General features: G+C 37.1%; 1 protein-coding gene across 2 annotated transcripts in view; it reads left to right on the top strand.

The window, feature by feature from the left end:
• Nucleotides 1-16,514, top strand: part of SMC1B (structural maintenance of chromosomes 1B) — a 48,241-nt gene that overhangs the window by 2,710 nt on the left and 29,017 nt on the right. For both annotated transcript variants that reach the window (XM_087814974.1, XM_087814975.1), the window contains exons 3-10: nt 2,949-3,061; nt 3,150-3,353; nt 6,615-6,853; nt 8,095-8,353; nt 9,516-9,656; nt 13,144-13,226; nt 13,784-13,991; nt 16,176-16,361. In XM_087814974.1, coding sequence (XP_087671100.1) covers nt 2,949-3,061; nt 3,150-3,353; nt 6,615-6,853; nt 8,095-8,353; nt 9,516-9,656; nt 13,144-13,226; nt 13,784-13,991; nt 16,176-16,361 — 1,433 coding nt within the window. The remainder of the gene's footprint in view (nt 1-2,948; nt 3,062-3,149; nt 3,354-6,614; nt 6,854-8,094; nt 8,354-9,515; nt 9,657-13,143; nt 13,227-13,783; nt 13,992-16,175; nt 16,362-16,514) is intronic.

Here is a 16,514-nt window from a genome sequence, read left to right as displayed (position 1 = left end):
CAACTTCAGTGAAATATTTGAATTTGTAGTTTGTGATTTATTTATAAAATCTGTTTCCTGAGTAAACAAGATTGGGGTTGTTTATATATATGTTTTTCTACATGCTAGGAGTTTACAGAGCCTCTATAAAGTAGGTGTTTCTTGGTTTTGTTTTTTGTTGCTATTTTCATTCTGGCCCACTAGAGCATGGTTTGGTTTTAACACTCTAATGTATAAATACTCTTTTATTAATTTTCCCTAAATTCAATCACAGATAATTTTAGAAATGCTTATATTTATAAACTTGTACCTTAAGGCCTAATTTAAACATTTCACCACTTTATTACCTAGGTATCTTCATTGGTTTTTCTCACTTTCTTTCAATTCTTACTCAAAAGCCTCCCACCTCAGTAAGAATCCCTTAGCCTACTCTATTTATTTAATAAACCATCATAGGTTTATTTTTCCCATCTTTATTAAGGTATAATTGACAAAAATTTATATATATATTTAAGGTATACAACTTGATGGTTTAATATACATTGTGAAATAAGTGACACAACCAAATTAACGTATGTATCACCTCACCTGGTTACCATTTTCTTTTGTGTGTGTGTGTAAGGTAAGAACACCCTCTTAGCAAATTTGAGGTGTACGATACAGTATCATTAACTATAGTCACATTGCCATAGGTTAGATCTCCAGAACTTACCATCTCGCATAACTGAAACCTTGAACTCCCTGCCCATCTCCCCATTTTCCTCTCCCCCCAGCCCTGGCAATCACCATTCTACTCTCTGCTTCAGTAAGTTTTAACTATTTTATGTTTCATTTAGCATAATGTCCTCTAGGTACATCTGTGACATTGCAAATGGCAGGATTTCCTTTCTGTAGGTTGAATAATACTTCCGTGTGTTCTTATTTACCCACTGACAGACATTTAGGTTATTCCTTAGCTATTGTGAATACCACTTCAGTGACCATGGGAGTATACAGGTATCTTCAAGATACTGACTTTATTTTCTTTGAATATGTGCTCAGAAGGAATATGATCACAAGGCAGCTCTGTTTTTCATCTTGAATCTTCATACCGTGTTCCATAATGTCTACCATTCTACATTCCCACCAGCAATGTACAAAGTTCCCTTCACATCCTCACCAACACTTGCCTTTTGGCTTTTTTATTGTAATAGGTGTGAGTGATCTCTCATTGTAGTTTTGATTTGCATTTTCCTCATGTTTTCTGATATTGAGCACCTTTTCATATACCTCTTGGCCATTTGTATGGCATCTTTTGAGAAATATCTATTCAGGTTCTTTTCTCATTTTATATTGGGTTATAATATTTGGTGTTTTGCTGTTGAGTTGTATGAGTTCCTTATATATTTTGGTTATAAACCCTGTGCCAGATATATGGTTTGAAAATTTTTTGTCCCATTTCGCTGGGTTTTCTTTTACACTCTGTTGATTGTTTCCTTTGCTGTGCAGAAGTTTTTTATTTTGATGCAATTCCACTTACTTATTTTTGCTTTTGTTGCTCGTGCTTTTGATATATCCTAAAAATATTGACCAGAGCAAAGTCAAAAAGCCTTTCCCCTGTGTTTCCTTCCTGTAGTTTTACAGTTTCAGGTCTTACATTTAAATATTTAACCCACTTTGAGTGAATTTTCATATGTGGTATGAGATTACGGTCCAGTTTCATTTCATTTGCATGTAGATATCCAGTTTCCCCCACACTGTTCATTGAAGCGACCATCTTTTCCCCATTGTGTGTCTTGGTACCCTTGTTGAAGACCAGTTAATCTTAGATGCGTGGATTTCTTCCTGGACTATCCTGTTCCATTGCTCTATATGTCTGCTTTGATGCCAGTACCATACTGGCTTGATTACTGTAACTTTGTAATATATGTTCAAATCAGGAAGTGTGATGCCTCCAGCTTTGTTTTTTGTCCTTTGTCCTTGCCCATCTGTCTTAGTCCATTTGGGCTGCTATACCAAATACCACAGACTTAGTAGCTTATAAGAAATAAAGATTTGTTTTTCACAGTTTTGAAGGCAGGATGTCCAAGATCAGGGTACCAGTGTGGTCAGATGAGGGCTCTCTTCTAGGTTTCAGACTTTTCATTGAATTACATAGTGGAAGAGACAAGGAAACTCTGTGGGATCTCTTTTATAAGAGCACTTATACTAGCCCTGGCCAGTGTTGCTCAGTGGTTAGAGCATCAGCCTGAGCACCGAAGGGTCTTGGGTTCAATTCCAGTCAAGGGCACATTCTTGGGTTGTATGTTCAATCCCCAGCCTGTCGGGGCACGTTCAGGAGGCAGCCAGGTGATGTGTCTCTCACATGATGTCTCTCTCTGTCCTCCCCCCGCCGCCTCCCTAGGTTCATCCCCAGTCTTTGAAAAGAACCAATGGAAAAAGTACATCCTCGGCAGAGGATTAGCAACAGCAACAAAAAAGCACTTAAACTATTTGTGAGGGCTCTACCATCGGGACCTAATCACCTCCCAAAGGCCCTACCTGCTGATACTGTCACCTTTGGGGTTAGGATTTCAACATGAACTTAGGGGGACACAGATAATCAGATCATAGCACCATCCTATTTAAAACAGCAATGCCTGATTCCAGTACACAGAAGCTTTCATACCCCTTTCCCAACTCTTCTTAGCTCCTTGGCACTTACCACTTTCTTTCATGATATTTACTTTACTCACATATCTTGTTTTTGTCTGTGTCCAGTACTGGGATATAAGCTCATTGAGCTCAGACTTTTGTTGGTTTTGTTTACTGCTGTAGGATACTCCTTGGTATATAGGATATTTGCTGACTGACTAAATGCATTTATTAACGTGTAAATTATTGCACAACTGGGGCATTTCAGTAAGAAAAATAATTTTATAAAACTTTCAGCAGTTGTTGGTTTATGTCTGATATTTACATTTCCTATAACAGCCTTTATTTTACTTTAGGGGGGTGCTCAGAATTTCGTTTTGATGATAATCCTGTGAGTCGTTCCGCTTACATAGCAGAGCTGGAAAAGATAGGTATAATAGTCAAAGCACGGAACTGTCTAGTTTTTCAAGTAAGTGGCTGTAAAGTTTATTTGATTCATGATTTTGAAAGTACATCACTATATTTTACATGTTGGTGTGCTTTACTGTTTTTAAAAGGGAACTGTAGAGTTGATTTCAATGAAAAAACCCAAAGAAAGAACCCAGTTTTTTGAGGAAATCAGCAGCTCAGGAGAGCTTATAGGAGAATATGAGGAAAAGAAAAGAAAGTTACAGAAAGCCGAAGAAGATGCACAGTTTAATTTTAATAAGAGAAAAAACATAGCTGCAGAGCGCAAACATGCAAAATTAGAGAAAGATGAGGTAAGGTATCATGAAGATGTAACCAATTACGTGTTGGATACAAAAACTATCAGAATTTCTAGATACTGGCTTGGGGTTATTAGTGAGATTCTTTTAATAATATAAGACAAATAAAGCCCAATGTTCATTACAGATAAGCTTTTTGATGTTTTTCACCATTTGAGTTTTTTTCTCCCCAAACAGGTAGGTCAACCTGAACTACAAAAACTTTTTTCCCAACTAAAAATAAGCCTGATGGGTTTATACTGTATATGACGGAGGTTCTCAAATGTTGCTTCTTGTCCCCTTACACTCTTAAAAATTATTGGGGCCCTGGCTGGGTGGCTCAGTTGGTTGGAGCTGTTTTCCCATTAATCAAAAGGTTTGGGGTTCGATTCCCAGTCAGGGCACATACATAGTTTGCAGGCTTGGGATCCCTGTTTGGGGCGCATACAGGAGGCAACCAATCAATGTTTCTATCTCACACTGATGTTTCTTTCTCTCTTTCTCCCCCTTCCTCTTTCTCTAATCAGGTTTTTAAAAAAGCTCGTATCCTCAGATGAGGAAAGAAAAAAATTATTGGTGACAGCAAAGAGTTTCTGTTCATACGGGTTATATCTACCAATATTATTTATTATATTTGAAATTAAAACTGGAAAAATTTGAAAATAGGTTTTTGTAATCAACGTAAAAATAACAAATGCATTTCATGAAAACAAATAACATTTTTATGAAAAACAGTGCATTTTCTTTTTATTTGGGTGACATGAGTTGGTAGGATCATATAGGTTTCTATGATACGTGATCTGTATATTGCATTGTGTGCCCACCACCCAAAGTCAAATGATTTGTCACCATATATTTGGTCCCCTTTACCCGCTTCCCTCTGGAAACTGCCCTACTGTTGCCTGTGTCTGAGTTTCATTTTATATCCCACATATGAGTGAAATTATATGGTTCTTGACTTTTCCTTACTGACTTATTTCACTTGGCATAATAGTCTCAAAGTTCATCCATGTTGTTGCAAATGGCAGTATTTCTTTTCTTGTGGCTGAATAGTGTTCCATACTGTATGTATATGTACCACATCTTCTTTATCCAGTCCTCTGTCTAAGGACACTTTGATTGTTTCATGTCTTGGCCACCGTGAATAATGCTGCAGTGAACATAGGGGTGCATATATCATTGCAAATAAATGTTTTTAAGTATTAGATACTCAGAAGAGGAATTGCTGGGTCATATGGTAACTCTATTCTTAATTTTTTGAGGAACTGCCATACAGTTTCCATTCCCACCAGAAAACTATTTTTTCTAAAACTAAATAATTAGAAGTGTAACACTGTTCTACATTTTGTAATCTCCTTAATAGCTAGCTTAATAAAAGATATGAATTTTCACATCTGCTTCTGTATTAAATCTTATTTGTGTCAAGGCCTAGCAGCTACTCACCATTGGCTTCACACCATCAGTCAGTGCAGATATCAACACAATGAAAAAGGCAAATAAAGTCTTAGTATTATTATGAAAATACTTTTCACCTCAGGGACTCCCTAAAATGGTGCTGGGGACCCCCAGGAAGCCATGATCACAGTTAGCAAATGCTGTTCTGTGGTATTTTCTTGGTGCCCTTCACAGTGCCTAGTAGAGTGCCATGTATGGTTGATAATTATTTTTGTTTAGAATGATCTTTTTAAAATGCAAAGCAGATTCTTTCTCTTGCATAGAACTTTTCAGTGCACTGCTTCCCGCTGCACTAAGAGTCCATCTCCTACCCAGCCTTCTGATTGGGACTTATTCACCTCTCAAGCCTGAACTTCCTCTGCTCTCCTCCCACATTGACCTGCATTATTTATCGAACATCCCCATTCCATTCTACCCAGGAGCTCTGGCTCTTGCCTCTTTCTAATAGCTGTATGCCTGATTTTCGCATGGCTAATACTCTCTCATTCAAGTTTTCATTAAAAAGCTCTCTTCTTAGGCATTTGCTGTCCATGCCCGCACTCTGAATTAGCCCCTCCCTGGTACTATTGCATTACTCTAGTTTGTTTCTTTTCTAGCATATATTGCTCTGTGGTTCTTGTCTACTGCTTGTTTGCTCTCTGACTCCTCTTCGTCCCCCTCCCCCCATAGGGTAACCAGGTTGTAAACTTAGAAGGACAGGGGCTGCATCTGTCTTGTTCCTCAGTTCCCAGCACAAAGAACGGGGCCTGGCACACAGTAGGCGTCAAAAAGTATTTGAAGAAAGAAACGTGAGGTAGATGTCTTTTATTAGTGATTTTTTTCTGTTTTCTTAGTGTTTTTACATGTGTGTATATGTCCTTGGTTTTGTCAGTGAAATGGAGTGACATTAGTGAAAGTCATATTATAGTACTGACACTGAAGCAGCTTCTAGAAATGTGGGATTGCAGAACTTTGAACATTGTAAGGATGGACAGAATAGTCCAACTTCCTAATTATTTTTTACAACATCCTGGCAGGTGGCTGTTTACTTACTACAAGGAATACTTCATTGATTAGGAGCTTCCTTCTCAAGGCAGCCCATTCTTTTATTCCTTTATTAATAGTACAAATGCTAAGGAAATTCTTCCATTTCATGTGTAATTTAGAATGTTAGTAGTCCTATTTGTTCTATTAGAAAAATTACACCCTATAGCAGGAATTTTTCCTGGAATCATTGCATTTGAAGTTGCTAGGGATCTTACAAATCATATAACTGCCTTCAGTTTACAAATGAGGAAGCTGATGTCAGAAATGTCAGTGAACTTGCCACACACTGAGTGAAGACTGAAACGGGACAAGGCCCCAGGTTGGCAGGTGCCACTTCATTCTTACACACACCACTGAGTGCATGAATATAAAATCACTTGCTGGTTTCCTGTTTTTTTGTAAAAGTATATCCAGAAACCTTCTCCCAAAAATGCTACTTTTGGCAAGAATACTGTTTCTTGCCTGGCCAGGCGTGGCTCAGCAGTTGAGCATCGACCTAGGATCCAGGAAATCACGGTTTGATTCCCGGTCAGGGCACATGCCCGGGTTGCAGGCTCGATCCCCAGCAGGGGGCGTGCAGGAAGCAGTTGATCAATGACGATTCTCTCATCATTGATGTTTCTTTTCTCTCTCTTCCTCTCTCTCAAATCAATAAAGGTATATTTTTTAAAAAAAGAATACTGTTTCTTAATGACATAAAAATTTATTAGAGATCATTTGTTGGCACTATAGCTGAGTTTATGAAAAATCAAATATGCTTTCTTTTAACTATTGTTGAATTATATTGTTTTATAGGCAGAACGTTATCAGAGTCTCCTTGAAGAACTGAAAATAAACAAGATTCAACTGCAGCTTTTCAAACTATATCATAATGAGAAAAAAATTCGTTTCCTGACCACCGAGTTAGAGCATGTGAATAGGAATTTGAGTGCCACAAAGGAGTCTCTTTCTCATCATGAAAACATAGTGAAAGCCAAGAAAAAGGAACATGGAATGCTAACTAGACAGCTACAACAAACAGAAAAGGAATTAAAGTGAGCTTTTAAAAATAGTTATTAACAGTTGGATTTTACATAGATCAATAGAGAAAATAAAAATAAAAGTGACATTTTGAAAGTTTTTTTTTATATATATATACTTTTTACTTTGGAATACTTTCAAATATACAGAAAAATTGTAAAGCGAATACAGTGTTTCCATATTCCCCACACTTTCTCCTACTTACAGCTTACATTGTTAGTGTGAAACATTTGTCAGAATTACTGAAGCAATGTGGATACATTACTATTAACCAAAGTCCATACTTTATTAATATTTTCTTAGTTTTTGATCCAGAATGCCATATTTCATTTAGTCATTCATCTCCATAGACTCCTCTTGGCTGAGACAGCTTCTCAGACTGTCCTTGTTTTTGATGACCTTGACAGTTTTGAGGAGGATTGGTCAGGTTTCTTTTTTTTTTTTTTTTTTTTTTTGTAGAATGGTTCTCAATTGGGATTTGTCTGATAGTTTTCTCATGATTATACAGGGCTTCTGAATTTGGAGGAAGACAACCACAGCAGTAAAATGCCCTTTCACCACATCATATCAGGGATGTTATATGGTACATGTGTCTTGTACCATGATATCAACTTGACTTGACTGTTGATGTTGACCTTTTCTTGGTTATCTATAGCCTCTTACTCCAACAGTGAGAAAGCTGCCTTCCACAAAATGCCACTTGTTTGCATAATTGTATTAGAACTGTTCATCCATACCCTCCTAGGAAGCAACCTTATCAACTAGAGCATGATGCTTATGTACAATTTCTTTTGCTTTTAGCTTTACAGACTCCTCATTTCTAAAGTTACTTAGGTTAGCACCTTTTATGCCCACCCCTTCAGGAAGGTGGTTTAATACATCCATAATACAGTTAGGTTCTTTTGTCACTTTCTGAATTCCATCTAGGACGTCTGGGCCTCTTCTAAGTGATTTTTTTGCATTTGCATACATTAAAGTACACTCTTAGTGCTGTAAAGCTCTGTAGGTTTTGACAAATGTGTGGTGTCCTGTGTCCATCATTACAGTGTCATCCAGAGTATTTTACTACTCTTTAAAAAGTCCCCTCTACATCACCTCTTCAACCCTCCTAACTAGCAACAACTGATCTGCTTATAGTCTCTGAGAGTGAGTTTTTAGAATTTATTTTTAAATGTGTGAATTGGTCAAGAAATTCTTCCCTTTCTGTATCATGATGTTTAATTTCCTTTAAAGCAAACTTGATTTTTCTTTTTAGATCTGTTGAAGCACTTTTAAATCAGAAGAGGCCTCAATACATTAAAGCCAAGGAAAACACTTCTCACCATCTCAAGAAATTAGATGCGGCTAAGAAATCAGTGAAGGACAGTGAAAAACAATGTTCTAAACAGGAAGATGACATAAAGGCCCTGGAGACAGAGCTGGTTGATTTAGATAGCGCATGGAAAAGCTTTGAAAAGCAGATAGAGGAAGATGTCCTGCAGAAAGTGCGGGACATTCAACTAGAAGCCAGCCAGGTGAGAAAATCAGCATGTAGGGAATCTTTCCTTTCTAGTCTTTCAGCTTCTCCTTTTAATTAGAAAAAAGTTTGAAGAATGACCTCTCTTTCTGATCCTTTAAGAGATTGTCCTTACCCTAGCCAGTTTGGCTCAGTGGTTAGAGTGTCAGCCTGAAGGGTCTCAGGCTCCAACCCTGGATCCCCAGCCTAGTCAGGGGTCCTACGAGAGGCATCCAATCGAGGTGTCTCTCTCACATTGATATTTCTCTCTCTCCCTCCCTCCCCAGGCCCCCTTCTCTGTCTCACCCTTCCACTCTCTCTGAAAAAGCAATGGATAAAATATCCTCAGGTGAAGATTTAAAAACAGAGATTGTTCTCAGAATCTAAATTATGAGGATTTAAAATTTTCAGTCTATATATGGAGTCTAAATTTAACCTTTAGGCTATTTTTTCTTTCTAAGATTAAATGGCATAACATTTTTGAGTTTATTAAAGTCATAGAAAATACTTCAAGAAGATATATGTATCATTTTGTAATAAAAGGTAAATCTTATGTTTTTACAGCAATCATTTTTTTCTAACGAATATTATAAAAACTTAAAAATCAGATACATATGGCTTTGAAGAGACATGATCACTTAATTGACAGTAGGGAAATTGGTTACTTAATGTGATTTAAAATGTTAGGTGATGAATTAATATCCAATTTAGTATATAAGATTTAATTATAATAAGTCAATAGTAGATATCCAAAAACTTATAATTCAGTTTTTAAACATAACTAAGATTTTATCATTTATGTTTTTCATTAACTTTATAATAATATAACATTACAATATATATACTACAATTTTGTGATTATATAAATAGAAAAAGTACCTAATTTTCTCTGAGTTCCTCTTGCTTTTAGACTATTAATGAGGTTTAATCTGCTTTCTCTTTTAAGGATTTCTTAGAGACCTGGTAGATTTGATTTTTAATATCTTAGTGTATCTAAACAGTTTTAAGTAAAACATTTGTTTTGTGGTCACATTATCTTATCTGGAGGAGATGGTCAATTGTGATCTGATTTATGTAAAACATACTTTTGTTAAGATTAAATATTTGTTAGTAAAAGACATCATATAAAGAATGTCCTCTCGTGCCTTTCTGAGTTAGAATGTTTAATGCTCTTTATACAGCTGGATCGTTATAAAGAACTTAAGGAACAAGTGAGAAAGAAGGTGGCTATAATGACCCAGCAGCTGGAGAAACTGCAGTGGGAACAGAAGGCTGATAAGGAGAGATTGGCCTTTGAAAAGAGGAGGCATGGAGAGGTTCAGGTACTTGGTTTGTGCAGTCATGATTTACAGTTATTTTCAGTGAAATTTTATTACTTTTTTATATTAGCTTTTCAATATATAAGGGGATTTACATCAGGCATAAGCGATTTATAAAATAATTCTTGGTTACCTGTTACGCTGCTTAGTATCATGTAGGTGCTCTTTTAAGTCTAAGATACAGATAGTGCCTTCGTTCGTGCAGTCAGCAGTCATTTTCTGTGCATCTGTGTAGTGATAGGCATGGGCAGATGATACTGCCTCTGTTCTTCATGTATTACATAGTCCAGCGGGGTCAGGAAGAGGGTAGATAACGGGAAAACAAGTGTCCTGTAGAGGTGAATGCGAAATTTTTTTGAAACATTAAAGCTATTGCCCAAGAGGGGTATAATAGTTTGATGGGAAGCAGCCATCAAAATAGCATTATAATGGTCTGCTTTAGCGTAAGACAGACCTGGTCTCCAGGTGGCCTTGTTCTTTCCTGACCTGTGTAATCTTGGTACATAACTAAATTATTTAACTTGTCTGGACTCTGAATTCTTCGTTTGTACAGTGAGGTTAGGCATGTCTACCTCAGAGTGATGGGCAGGTCAAATAAGATGAAAGCAAGTGTGATACTATACCAAGCATCTGGTCTTTCTCCCTAACGCCTCACAGTGTGGTGTATGATAATCACATGAATAGAAAGGATGTTTTGTGGAGGAGGAAAACAAATGTCCCCTGGCCGGGCGGCTTAGCTGGTTGGAGTATTGTCCTGTACACCAAAAGGTTGCCAGTTTGATTCCCAGACAGGGCACATACCCAGGTGTGGGTTCAATCCTTGGTTGACTAGTGTATGAAAGGCAACCAATCGATGTTTCTCTCTCTCCCTCTCCCTTCCTCTCTTTCAAAAATCAATTTAAAAACGCAAAAAACTAACCCTTCCTCTCTAATATCAATGAGTATATCCTCAGGTGAGGATTTAAAAAAAAATTTTAAGAACAAATGTAGTAACATAGCAGTAATTAATTTTAAAGAACTTGTATAATTTGTATTGCATTATGAAATTGTACACTGATTTCTGCACATTCTCATTGCACACTTTGCCTCTGTGCATGCTGATTTTGAAAAACCTACTTACCTCTACATGTTAAATTCTATGGTTACCACACCACAAAGCCTTACCTCACCTGCCTTTTCTCCCCACTCTATCCAAAAAAACTGAAAATAATTTCTTCTGCACCTAATCACTCATTCTTAATCTATAGCTAAGGAATTTTATCACATTGAAGGAGGAGTACAAAGAATTGATACAGCTCCGCTAGACTTGGAGCTTCTTAAAGGCAGGATTCGTACGAGTGTCCATTGTAAACCTTGTACTTAGTACGTATCAGTAAGTGTTGGTTGAATTGCTGTTGTCTTTTGAATATGAAAACACTGATAGAAAAAATATATCCAGGCAGAGAGAGAGAGAGAAATCTGTACCCGTACTCAGTGTCCCATAGGACTGGTGACTCTTCCCAGACAGGAGGGGCTGTAACTTTCCACAGACACCAAGATGGCAGGTGCTGGGCAGTGCTTGGTTTTCCAGACAACTAGCATGATCAGCTGGCATCTCAAATGCAGAATGCCTGCTACCAAGGCACTCTGATTTTTCCCCGTTACATGTTCAGCGGAGCACCCTGTCCCTGACACGCCTCCTGTGAGACAATGACCCTTCCTTTCACATTTCCTGCAGCAAAGCCTCTTCTGCAACCTAAGCCATATCCAAAGTTTGTTCCAGGCTCTTTGCATAACAGAGGATGATTCCTAAGAGACCCACCTGGCATGTGAAGTAATGGCCACAAAGGAGCCCACCTGGCATGACACAAGCCTTGGGAGTGGCCAGAGTAAAGGCAGAAGCAGGTTTTCCAGTTGACTAAACTTTGTATTCTTCATTAAGTAATCTTGTTTTTTCCCTCTTTGCAAGAAATTCTTAAGTGAGATATTAAAATTTCAATATGGGGGCTCTAATTTCAAAATGTTTGAGTTCTAGAGAAAAATGAATGTGTCTTGCTTATTTTTAAAACTCTGGCACCTGGCATAGATGTTTCTCGGTGAATTTGTGGGATACATGAGTACAGTGAGATAAGTATTGTCGTGAAATATGTTTGTTCCTTTCCACTTGAAAACTTTGGTGTTTATTCTCTTTCTTGGTGTGGAAGATTTGTGTTCTTTACCTTTGTACACTTCTGTCTTTAGATTACTTGGTAACAGAGTAAGGCAAATCAACCTTGCTGTCGTGGGCAGTGTGAATTAGGGAACAGGTTAAAGACGTGAAACAGGACTACTACTGTCCTTGGATTTGATGACAAGGTGAACGGAGCAAGACTTTTGGGAAGCCCTTCTCCCAGAAGCCTCTAGTTGCCTTATCTATCTTATACTATTATAACACTAAGTTACTCTGCCGGAGTTATGTATTTAATTGTCTGTCTCTTCCCCAGGACCTTGGTCCTTGAGAGCAGGGACTCTCTCCTGTTCTTTGTATCTCTACTTCCCAGCACGTGGTAGCCAGCGAATAAATATTGATTGCATGAGTAGTTTGCAGCATAGGGAATAGTCAGTGATATCAGTTGAGGTGGGGGGGGGGGAGCAGATGGGTACTTGAAGCAGGCAAAGCAGCACAATGATTTCAGAAACCTTTAAGTTTTGTTTTTGATTATTTATTTATATTTAAAATAGGGGGACTACTCTGTAAAGTACATGATTTTCTAACAACTTTGCTGTACATCTGAAACTAGTACAGAGTAATATTGAATGTAAACTGTAATTGATAAATTTTTAAAAACGATTCATCATGTATAACAAAGCACAGGTAGATTTGTATTAAAGCTGAAGTCCCAGAAGAAATGATTGATATTCTTGTGAAATACTGAATTTATATTCTATCAAACCACATCTTTTCATTTATGAATTAACTTTATAATGCAGGATGGTATTTGTCTTAATTGCTCTTGGTCAGAGAGGGGACACCTTGTTTTTATTTTCCTGGTATTTTCTAAATTTTAGTTAATTAAGATGCACGTTCAAGGTTAGATTCTATTCATTATTCCATTGTTTTTTTCTTTCTCTATGGACGACCTATTTACTCCATCTCAGTTTGGTACTAATTAAAAATTTTTAACTAAAAAGTTTCAGATATGTGAAAAATAAAAGAACTGTGTATAGATATTTGAAAATAACCCCCTTGGAGTTTGACTTTACCAGAGTAAACTTTGTGGAGATCGGATATCTAGTGAAGGGTGGAGCCAGGATTTGAACCCCAATTCTTGTAACCTCAAAGCTCTGTACCATCCTGTCTTTTCACAATTAAAATTTGCTCTTATGACTATTTTCATATGGTTCTATTTGATATATTTCAAATTCTGAACAACAGGATAGTACAGTAAGTTCTAAGCATATAGTGAAAAATAATCAATTTTATTTGTTTGGAGTTGATGCAACTGATTTTAGGTTTCATTTCCTAATTTAGGAAAATCTAAAACAAATAAAAGAACAAATAGAAGATCATAAGAAGCGAATAGAGAAGTTGGAGGAGTATACAAAAACATGCATGTGGGTATTGTTAAAAAAGGTTTTGCAGCTGTCTTATATTTCAAGGGTCTGGTTTATTTGTAGTATATTCATCAAATAAATGCATTCATTGTATCATAATGTTTTCACTCTTCCATTGTTTATAATAAAAATTATACTTAAGCAAAAAATGAAATTTTTAAGTTTTGAAAATATAAATGTTTATCAATGGTGAAATGTAAAACTCTCATTTGGTATTGATATTTTAAAATAGAAGTTATGTCATGAAAGCTAGTACAAGCTAAGCATTCTAGCACTAAGAATTTTTGAAGCTGACATTTACCTATTTTGCTCTGGTTATGGTGATCCACCCGTTTTCAGTATCCAGAAATACGTATCTTTTGAATCAACAAAGAACGATCAAAATCTCTTTTGCCCAAGTTTGGTGCTAGGTTTATTTTACTGCATTTTTCATTATTTAAAATTGATAGAGCACTATTCCATTCCCCTGCAGTGCCAGGCCTGAGTATATTGTATCTTGTAATACCTAAATTTTGTTTTTAGTTTTTGCTATGCAATTAATTGTTATTATTATTTAGGGAATGCTTGAAAGAGAAAAAACAGCAAGAGGAGGCACTAGTGGATGAAATTGAAAAAACAAAATCAAGAATTTCTGAAGTTAATGAAGAGATGGCTCTGATCAGAAGTGAGCTGCAGAATGCTGGACTTGATAACCATGAGGGAAAGCGTCAGCAAAAGAGAGCAGAGGTTCTGGAGCACCTTAAGAGACTTTACCCAGATTCTGTGGTAATTAGTTTAAACAAAAATGCTGAGCCTTCGTATTTGGGATTGAAAATGTTATCGTCATTTGAAAGCAAAATTATTTCAGAAATCTTTAAGTTTTGTGGTTGACTATTTATATTTAAAATATATTAAGTAATTAGGGTAAAAATGTAAATAACTTCCAGTCGTTATCTATACATAAGTAACTATTGGAGAAGAACATTGACATGAACACGTTTCTAGAAAGTCCAAGTTATGGCCAGTATCCAAAGGACTTGGATGCCATGAAGTAGTTTCCCTCCCCAAAACACACAGCCTCAAACTTCATATTCTTCATGGTTTCAATTTTTTAAATTATATTTTCAGTAGACATTATTGGTAAACTTTTGTAACAGTGAACTTTTATCCTCTAAGTCTCACCTGCATCCAGTTTTGCTAGTATATTTAATGAGCTCAGATACAGCAATGTCTAACCTGTTGCTTAGGGTATCAGCCTCACCGAATTATTTCCTTTGGCATTGGGTTCTGGCTTCTTACTCTCATCACGCGAACCAGCGTTCGCTGCATGGTCCTTATTTTATGGATGGTGGCCTGTTTTCAGCATTTGACACCGTAAACCACTTGAGCGGTTTTGAAGCCCCTGCCCATTGGCTTCTGTGATACCAGCTCATGATTCCCCTCTCTGGCCACCCCTGCTCCTCCTGCCTTTCTCACTCTCCGGTGTTGCTCTTGACTTAGACAGTGCTGAAGGACTAAGTCTTTGCTGCAGAGCCCTTCCCCAGTACCAGCCAAAGTACTAGTTAAAAATCACAAAACAAAGAGAGGTAGTTCAACAACCAAACAAGGAAAAGGGCTCCTATGTCTCATGCTGTAAACTTCAGAAAATGGTAATAGTCCAGGATATTTTTTTAAAAGATTGAAGTATAGCCTTTAAAGCATTTATTTTTTTATTGAATTTATTGGGGTTATATTGGTCAATAAAATTATATAGGTTTCAAGTGTACAATTCTACAGTACGTCATCTGCACATGGCATTGTGCACTCACCACACAAAGTCTAGTCTCCTTTCATCACCGTTTATCCCCCTTTTCCCCTCTTTCACCTGCCCCCACCCCCTTTCCCTCTGGTAATCACCATACTGTTGTCTATGTCCATGAGGTGTATTATTTTGTTTATTTAATCCCTTCATATATTTCACCAGCCCCTCAGCCCTCCTCCCCTCTGATAGCCATCAATCTGTTCTCTGTCTCTGTGAGTCTGCTTCTACTTTGTTTAATTTGTTCATTAGATTCCAGATATAAGGGAAAGCATATGGTATCTGTCTTTCTCTTACTGGCTTCACTTAGCATAGTACCCTCTAGGTCAGGGACTTTGAACAGGTAGGTGTGCTGCAAGAATTTTTAAAACATGCAGATAAGGGGGCCACTCAGATCACAGGTGAAAAGAGAAGAAAAAAACAAAGAGCAGGATAATAAACATTAACAACAATCATGATCTATCATAAAGAAATTAATATTCCTGAAGAAGAACTGAGCAAATGAAAAGAGCCTAAGACAAAATTGAATCTTCAGGTAGTCTAGGGAGCATTGATACAGTATGGTTGACGTTCTGACATTTTTAAGAAAACTTGAATCTCAGTCTAATAAAGTCTTGACCATTCTTCAGATCTCAAATAGCACTTCTTTGTGGGAAGCCTTCCCTGACGCCTCAGGTCAGCCAGTCCCTGTAATATGCCCTCAGCACTCTGTGCTCTACCACAGTGTCTGCTGTCTGTTTTATACGTGTGTGATTATTGGTTATTTATTTTTTCCTACTAGACTGATGTCTCTGATAGGTCAGAAGGTATCTGTTGAGTCCAGTAATGTTTACCCAGTGTTTAGCTCAGTGCCTGCATGTACTGGTGAAATGAGGGGTCCTCATAGATTCTTATTTAGTAAATAAGGGGATGAGCGAATGCTACTTAATTACTGTAGCTTTGTAAAAATATTTTAATACCATGGTAAGGTTAGTCCCTCCTTGTTACTCTTTTCTTAAATGAAATGTGACACATAAATGGATATTTCATAATAAAACGTGTCCATTTGAGTGAAGCTGTTAAATTCTGATGTTTATTATATAAAATTAGTTCTTAGTTACACTAGGAAACAGTGAGCTATATGCTCCTCACAGATGCATTTCTTATTCTCTCCTTTTTTGGAACCTGCCAAGTTGGGAAGACTGCTTGACCTGTGTCATCCCATTCATAAGAAGTACCAGCTGGCTGTTACCAAGCTCTTTGGCCGGTACATAGTCGCCATTGTTGTAACCTCTGAAAAGGTAGCAAGAGACTGTATTCGATTTCTGAAGGAAGAAAGAGCTGAACCTGAGACATTCCTTGCTCTGGATTACCTTGATGTAAGAAATTTATGTTTAGTATTTAGTAGTGATAAAATCGTGTCTTTTAAAGTATGTCTTTACTGCCTAAAAGTGTGGTAGTGATTGAAAAAAATCACAGCTTGGATGCCAGTCAGTCATTCACTCAGATGGCTGCTGTTAATGTATCGGCAG

The sequence above is a fragment of the Miniopterus natalensis genome, chromosome 2 (genome assembly GCF_054644295.1).
Source record: "Miniopterus natalensis isolate mMinNat1 chromosome 2, mMinNat1.hap1, whole genome shotgun sequence".
NCBI lineage: Eukaryota > Metazoa > Chordata > Mammalia > Chiroptera > Miniopteridae > Miniopterus > Miniopterus natalensis.
This window is presented reverse-complemented; position numbering and strand designations above follow the sequence as displayed.